The sequence below is a fragment of the Chinchilla lanigera genome, unplaced genomic scaffold (genome assembly GCF_000276665.1).
Source record: "Chinchilla lanigera isolate Chin_1 unplaced genomic scaffold, ChiLan1.0 scaffold00028, whole genome shotgun sequence".
Classification (NCBI taxonomy): domain Eukaryota; kingdom Metazoa; phylum Chordata; class Mammalia; order Rodentia; family Chinchillidae; genus Chinchilla; species Chinchilla lanigera.
This window is the reverse complement of record NW_004955429.1, coordinates 19,280,622-19,287,309: the sequence shown is the minus strand read 5'-3', so window position 1 is coordinate 19,287,309 and position 6,688 is coordinate 19,280,622. Positions and strand designations below refer to the sequence as shown.

At 48.1% G+C, this 6,688-nt stretch overlaps 1 protein-coding gene across 1 annotated transcript in view; it reads right to left on the bottom strand.

Annotated features, from left to right (window-relative positions):
• Positions 1–4,742, bottom strand: part of Nmt2 (N-myristoyltransferase 2) — a 73,755-nt gene extending 69,013 nt beyond the window's left edge. Inside the window, exons 1-2 of the mRNA XM_013515360.1 lie at positions 4,531–4,742; positions 3,827–4,048 (exon numbers count right to left, since the gene is read on the bottom strand). Coding sequence (XP_013370814.1) covers positions 3,827–4,048; positions 4,531–4,742 — 434 coding nt within the window. The remainder of the gene's footprint in view (positions 1–3,826; positions 4,049–4,530) is intronic.
• Positions 4,743–6,688: the final 1,946 nt, after the last annotated feature.

Genomic DNA, 6,688 nt, shown 5'->3' with positions numbered 1-6,688 from the left:
GAGACAAGGTCTTGCTATGTAGTTCAGGGGCTGGCCTTGAGCTCACTATGCAGCCCAGGTTGGCCTCGAACTCATAACAATCCTCCTGCCTCAGCCTCCTGAGTGCTGGGATTACAGGCGTGGGCCACCACGCCCGACCCCCACCTTTATTTTTAAAAAAAATTTTAAAATTTTACGACAAGTTCTCCCTAAGTAACTAAGTTGTCCAGGTTGGGCTTGAACTTGCCATCCTCCTACCTCAGCTTCCTAGAGTGCCAGGGTATGGGTGTACACCACCGCACCGTAGCAGCAATCTGTTCTCCATTTTATTTTTAGTTTCTGGGAGACTGGCTGAGAGGGGAAGGGGCCTGGTGAGCTCATGCTGATACTGCTAAGTTCGCTCTTCTCTGTGCTCCCTGGGTGTCAGAAAGCACAGGAATGCAGGGCTTGCCTGGGGGCCTTCCCGAAGGCCTTGGGCTCTAGGTGAAGCCCTGAGATGGGACCGGTGCTGAGGCCAGGACTCCAGAACTCTTAGTCAGGGCTGTGCTACTTCCCTTGCGAAATCCTTTCAGTAGAATCACTACTTTCCTGGGTTGCTTCGCGTTTCCCAGGTATTTGCCATTTCAACCTCCCCATCAGTCTGCACCAGCGTTGCCAGCCAGGGTGCCACTTGGGAGACCGAGGCAGGAGGATCATCACGAGTTCCAGGCCAAACTGGACTACAGAGTGAGACCCTGTCCAACAAACAAACTGCACCAGCATCCTGGACCCAGAACAGCTGCCCATCGCATGAGGCTTGGCAGCAGGCTGCTTCTGGATTTTCAAGAGTTGCAGGCTTACAACATTGTCACTACAGCCACATAGAGGACACGGCCTCTGACCCCACGTGAACTGAGACACAGCCCGCAAACAAAACAGCCACCCCAGCCCAGCTGCCTGCCTCTGTGGCAAAATTATGTCTCAGCTCAACCAGTACCACAGAAGGCTGCTTCAACGGAGGACGTTTATCTTCCACAGTCAAATTCAAGGTGTCACCGGGGCTGCTCCTGCTGAGGGCGCTCTTCCTGCCCTTTAGCCAGCCGCCTGCACGGCGCTGACCTCACACAGCCCTTCCTGCGTGGGAACAGCTGAAGAAAGACGGACGCCCACTCCAGTACTGCACCCTGCAGCCCTTCTGCATGGAGCTGCAGTCTCGGATTTTTTTTTTTTTTCCTGGTTTTTATTTTTTATTTTAAGGCAGATTCTCACTAAACTGCTAAGTTGACGAGGATGGGCTCCAATTTATGATCTTCCTGTTTCAGCCTCCTAGAGTGCTGGGACTAGGCGTGTACCACCATGAGTAGCCTGATGGATCTCTTCATAAAGACACTAATCTTAATGGGCCAGGGCCCCACTGTTTTGACTTCATTTAACCTGACTTACTTCCTCAGAGATTCCATCTCCAACTACAGCATGCTGGAACTTAGTGCTTCCCCATAGGGATTTAGGGGGAGCACAGCTTCATCTACAGCTATGCAAGGAGCAGCTGCGCCAGAGTCAGCTTGTAGGTCCCCCCACCATAGTCCTGCCACACCACAGGGTCCAGTAAATGTTAGGTCACAGAAATCTTGAATACAATGGTCAAGATGGAATACAATGATCAAGATTTTATTTTTTTAAAAAGTTAGTTTTTAGCCAGGTGTGGTGGCACACACCTGTAATCCCAGCACTTGGAAGCTGAGGCAGGAGGATCGTTGTGAGTTGAGACCAGCCTGGGCTACAAGGTGAGTTCAAGAGCAGCCTGAACTGCATAGCGAGACCCTGTCTCAAAAAGAACCTCCCCCCCGAAAAAAAAGAAAGAAAGAAAAGAGAAGGAGGAGGGAATGCGCAGCAAGAAGGGGCTCTAAGCCAAGGTAGGGCAGGACAGTTCTGACCTTTAACCAGCCACTCCAAAATTCATAGAAAATACAATCCCCAGTGACAGGGATTTTTTATTTCATGGCTATAATTAATGGTGAATAGCTTACAAAAGACTATTTAATTTTATGGGTTATGAATATGGTTGTACAGGAAGTTATAATTGCATTCATTAACCATGATAAAATTTTAAGTGATGTCTTTTTTTTTTTTTCTCTTTTTGTCTTTTTGAGACAGGTTCTCACTATGCAGTTCAGGCTGGCACTGAGCTCACTTTATATCCCAGGCTGGTCTCCAACTCACAATGATCCTCCTGTGTCAGCCTCCTGAGTGCTGGGATTATAGGCATGCGTCACCATGCCCAGCTTGTGATGTCTTTATATAATTAAACATATATATTTCAACCAGTACATTGGACTGTATATCTGTTATGCCAGTTTATCATTGCTAAGACAAAATACCCGACACCCAAAGTTAAAGGAGGAAAGGTTTATTTAGCTCACGATTTGTAGAAATTTTAGTGCATAATTGGCTGGCTCCAAGGTAGGGTGGCATGGCAGACAGGTATTGCAGAGAAGCAGTCCATGCAGGCAGAAGGTAGTAAAGCAAGCAAGGGACCTTAGCATCATCTTCTGCTCCTTTTATGTTCTGTCGGGGCTACGAGGGCAGTGCCAAAGCAATCAGAGGACTGATTTACTAACCACACACCCTTGATCCCAGCATCACACACTCTAGATCCAGCCACCTCTGAAAAGCCCCACCTATGACTGCATGAGGATTTGGGCAGACATCTAGACACAAGCCTTAATAATTTGTTTTATGCATACTTTATGTTTCAACTTGTATTTAGTTCTCCTAGATTATTTATTGTTTGGAAAAAGCAAGTTAGTGAAAATATCTTTTAGAGATCAAACATGACTCCAGAATGAATATATATATATAAAACAGAAATAATTTACATATGTAATTTACAATTTACATTTATATATATAATTTATGGAAGTAAATTTCAAGAATGGTAGATTTTCAAAGAATAAGACTGACTGTTCCATTCCATGCAACTCCTTAGCAAAACTATTACAGGCTAAGCTACACCATTCTTGGGGAATTATTCAGAGAGTGTGATGAAATGAACTGCTCTCTAAATGTTAAGAAATTCAAACTTTAAAGACCACTACCCTGTTGTCCTTCATTGTCTCTGAGGTGCTGCCGGACCCCTCCCCCGCACACACCTTGCCCCATGGGTCTGTCCGTGGGAAGGGTGGTGTCTGAAGATTACTGCGGAGGCATTTAGAATTTTAATAGATGTTTCAGTACAACAGAAGCCTAAGGCGTGTGGGCTTTTGAGAAAGCCTTTCTCCATCTGCTCGTGTCTCTGCGTCTATGTGTGGTCTGTGACTCCCTTAATCATATCACAGGAAGAGGCAGCTCTTTAATTTTCACCTTATTTTAAGATTCTCCCTTTTTATGACTGGCTTGTATATTTGCTCTTTTATTCTCTTTGGAAATAATTCAGCTGCATGTCAACACTAACTTTGTTTAAGCATATCTGGGAAAGGGGAATAATTCTTAGGAGTGTAAGAGTCATGCTAAAATCCCCCATTGGATTTAAATGTAACAGTCGGCTTTTGATCTGAGCTAGGCATGGTGATGTAAGCCCAGTACTCTTGGAGGCTGAGGCAGGAAGATCATAAATTCAAGCCCAGTCTGGGCAATTTAGCAGCTTAGTGAGAACCTGTTTTCTGTTTTTTTGTTTGTTTGTTTTAAATCGAGTGTTCTAGATTCCCGTTATTTTACCTCAAGTCCTCTTTTGCAAGGCTAGTGGGAGCTAAGTGGTAAGTACTTGCCTAGCATGCACAAGGCCCTGAATTTGATCCCCAGCATTGGGAAAAGAAAATCCTCATCACCATCATCATCATAAAGCCCTTTTTGGCTTTTATTTCTCATTCACTTCATCCCTGCGGTCTTCTGCCCGTAAGCCTCCTCCTTCCTTTTTTGCCTTGCTTTTTGAGTAACATGAAAAGAAATGGTGACAGGCCGCATTCTGGTTTTGGAGGTTTTCCGGTAGCCAACCGCCCTGGAGGGCGGAGGCCGTGCAGGGACAGGGAAGGCCAAGGGTGCCTGGCGGGCCGCGGCCTCATCTGTGTGGTCCAGCGCCTTTGACTGCTGCCGCCTTCAGGAGAGAAAGAACAGCCGAGGACTTAAAAGTCCTGCTGCTTCCAACGCCCGTCAGCCTGATGGGCACACAGAGAATGAGTATGTCTGGCAGTCCGGGAAGCTGAATTTCTAGTTTCTGTTGAAATTTTGGTTGAGCTACCCTCAGTTCTTGCATAAATAATGAGCAGTTGAGAAGCTCCGGTGCTGGTGTTAGCCTGCAGGGCTCCCGGGGCAGGTGTCTCCGCCTTCTCTGGGCATTTGTACCTGCTAAGCAGGCCCTGGGTCTGCGCCGACACTGAACCTGGACTATTAAGTCAGGGTCATTTAATTCCCGGCTCTGAACGGTTTCTTTCTTATTTTGCTTGTGTCTGGCCGCTTGCACCTGGTTTCTGTCCTGGATTTCAGAACCCGATACCGGTTCTTTTCTTTCTAATCTCTAGCCTAGATTTTTTTCCCTCTTTGCTCTTCTGTGTTCTCGGCCTTTGCTGGGGACAGGACAGGGCCGGGGAGCTCTCACTGGGCTGGTAGGGCGGAGGTGGGTCCTCGGCTCTGGACCACCAGCTGCTGGACGTTACCAAGCAGATGCAGTGTGTCTCATAGGTTTCTGTCTCCTCACGTCCCCCTCGGCAAGTCACCCCACAAGCGTCTGTATTTGGTCCAGGCTGCCTGAGGTCACAGATGAGGGCCGGGGAGGGAAACTCCAGCACCATCAGCAGAAGCCTGGGCAGGAGACTTATTGCACCCCTGGTGGCATCGTCAGCCCTCAAAGGCTTCTTTTTTTTTTTTTTTTTTTTGGTGCCGGGAATTGAACTCAGGGCCTTGAGCTTGCCAGGCAAGGGCTGTGCCGCTGCCCCACATCCCCGGCGTCTTTCTGTCTCCAGACTGGCGTGGCTTGCAGTGAGCCACAATGCGCCTCTCTTGTGGTGCCCCAGGCCTTATGTCTGTGCAGAGAAGAGATGCGCTTGAGCCGGCATCTGTCCCTTCCCACTCCTGGCGTCCTGAATTTCCATCTGCTCACTCCCTTAGAGACAGCATAACACTCCCGCCCCTACGTCTCTCAAGTCTTTTATTTTACTCAGCTTTGCAAAATGCTGCCCTTCAATCCCCGTGTCCCTGTGATCAGTTCCCTGCTGCACACGACATGATAAACAAGAGTAAGTTTATCATGACTGCCCTTCTCTCAGCCCTTGATGCCCTCTGAAGACAGAACTCCCAGGTCTCGGGTGTGGCTGCCCCAGCCTTCGTGCTGGGTGGTGCTCCGACACGGTGCAGGGTGGCGTCCCAGCACCTTGGGGTGGGGCTACGCGGGACAGCTCTGTGCCCCCAGGGCTGGGACCTGGGTCGTGGCTGCCAAGAGGGCGTTCTGTTCTCCTCTCCCGCTGCTGATGTGGGGGCTTCCCTTAGGGGTCCCAGGCAGCCTCCTCCTGGGGTCTCCACCCCACAGCCCGCAGGACCACCCTGCCTGCTTTGTCCTCCTGTCTCGGTGCTGTGCTTGCTCCTGGGCTCATTTCTTCCAATGCTTATTTCAGGGGTGTTACCCGCCCCTGGTGCTATGTGACTGCTCTGGCATGTATGCATGTGTGTATGTATGTGTGTGTGTGTGTATGTATGTGTGTGTGTGTATGTATGTATGCATGTGTGTATGTATGTATGTGTGTGTGTATGTATGTATGTATGTATGTGCGTATGTGTCTTCGTTACCTTTCTCTTGTTGCTGAGACAAAACACCCAAAGCACAAAGTGAAGGAGGGAAAGGTTTATTTAGCTCACAGTTTGTGGAGGTTTCAGTCCATACTTGGCTGGCTCCGAGGCAGAAGATAACAAAGCAACAAGAGCAAAGGGAGGAATGGCAGCCGAACTGCAAACAGCAGAGCAAAAGGGAGGAACCTAGGCAAGCAGCCTCTTGTTTTCTCTTATATTGTAAACAGGCTACCCCCACCTAAGGGGCGTGTGGCTCACATAATCTCCATGCCCTCTTCTTGCACAGGCTCAGGATGTATACAAAGTAAGCACCCTGGCTTCCTGCTGAGTCACTCAGCCAAACCTCTAGGCTCCCCAAGTTGACACAGTGTATCAACCATAACAGTATGTATGTGTGCCTATGTATGTATGTATGTGACTGGGTCTTGCCAAGTTACCTAGGCTGGGCTCAAACTCGAAATCTTCCTGTCAGCCTTCCAGAGTGCTGAGGTTACAGGTGTGTGTCCCATACCCAGTGTTATTTTGCTTTTTTCATAGCTAACTATTCCCTCCAGAGACTTCTGTAACTTGAAATGTTACAGAGAAGGGGATGGTGTGTGTTTCTACTTTCTAGTGGTTCCTAAGCACCTTATATGGATCAAACCACTCTCAAGGAAGACAATTTTGCCAAGCCAAAGATAAAAAAGTCTCCTAGGTCAGTGTTTGCTACTTGTCTTAACTTCCAAGAATTGCAATGGTCTAGTCGGTCCTCACCTCTACTCGTTACAAGTAAGCAAGAAATTTCAGTGGTGGCTTCTGCTGTTACACAAGTTTGGGCTCAGCCCCTGTAATGGCTTTTCTTCTGCTGCTGATCAAGCGAAGAGGGTCGACTCTCATTCCAGTATCTGCGAGCTTTTAGTCCTAAATCTTATCTTCAAGTCTTTTCTTTTGTCTTTTTGAGACAGGGTCTCGCTAT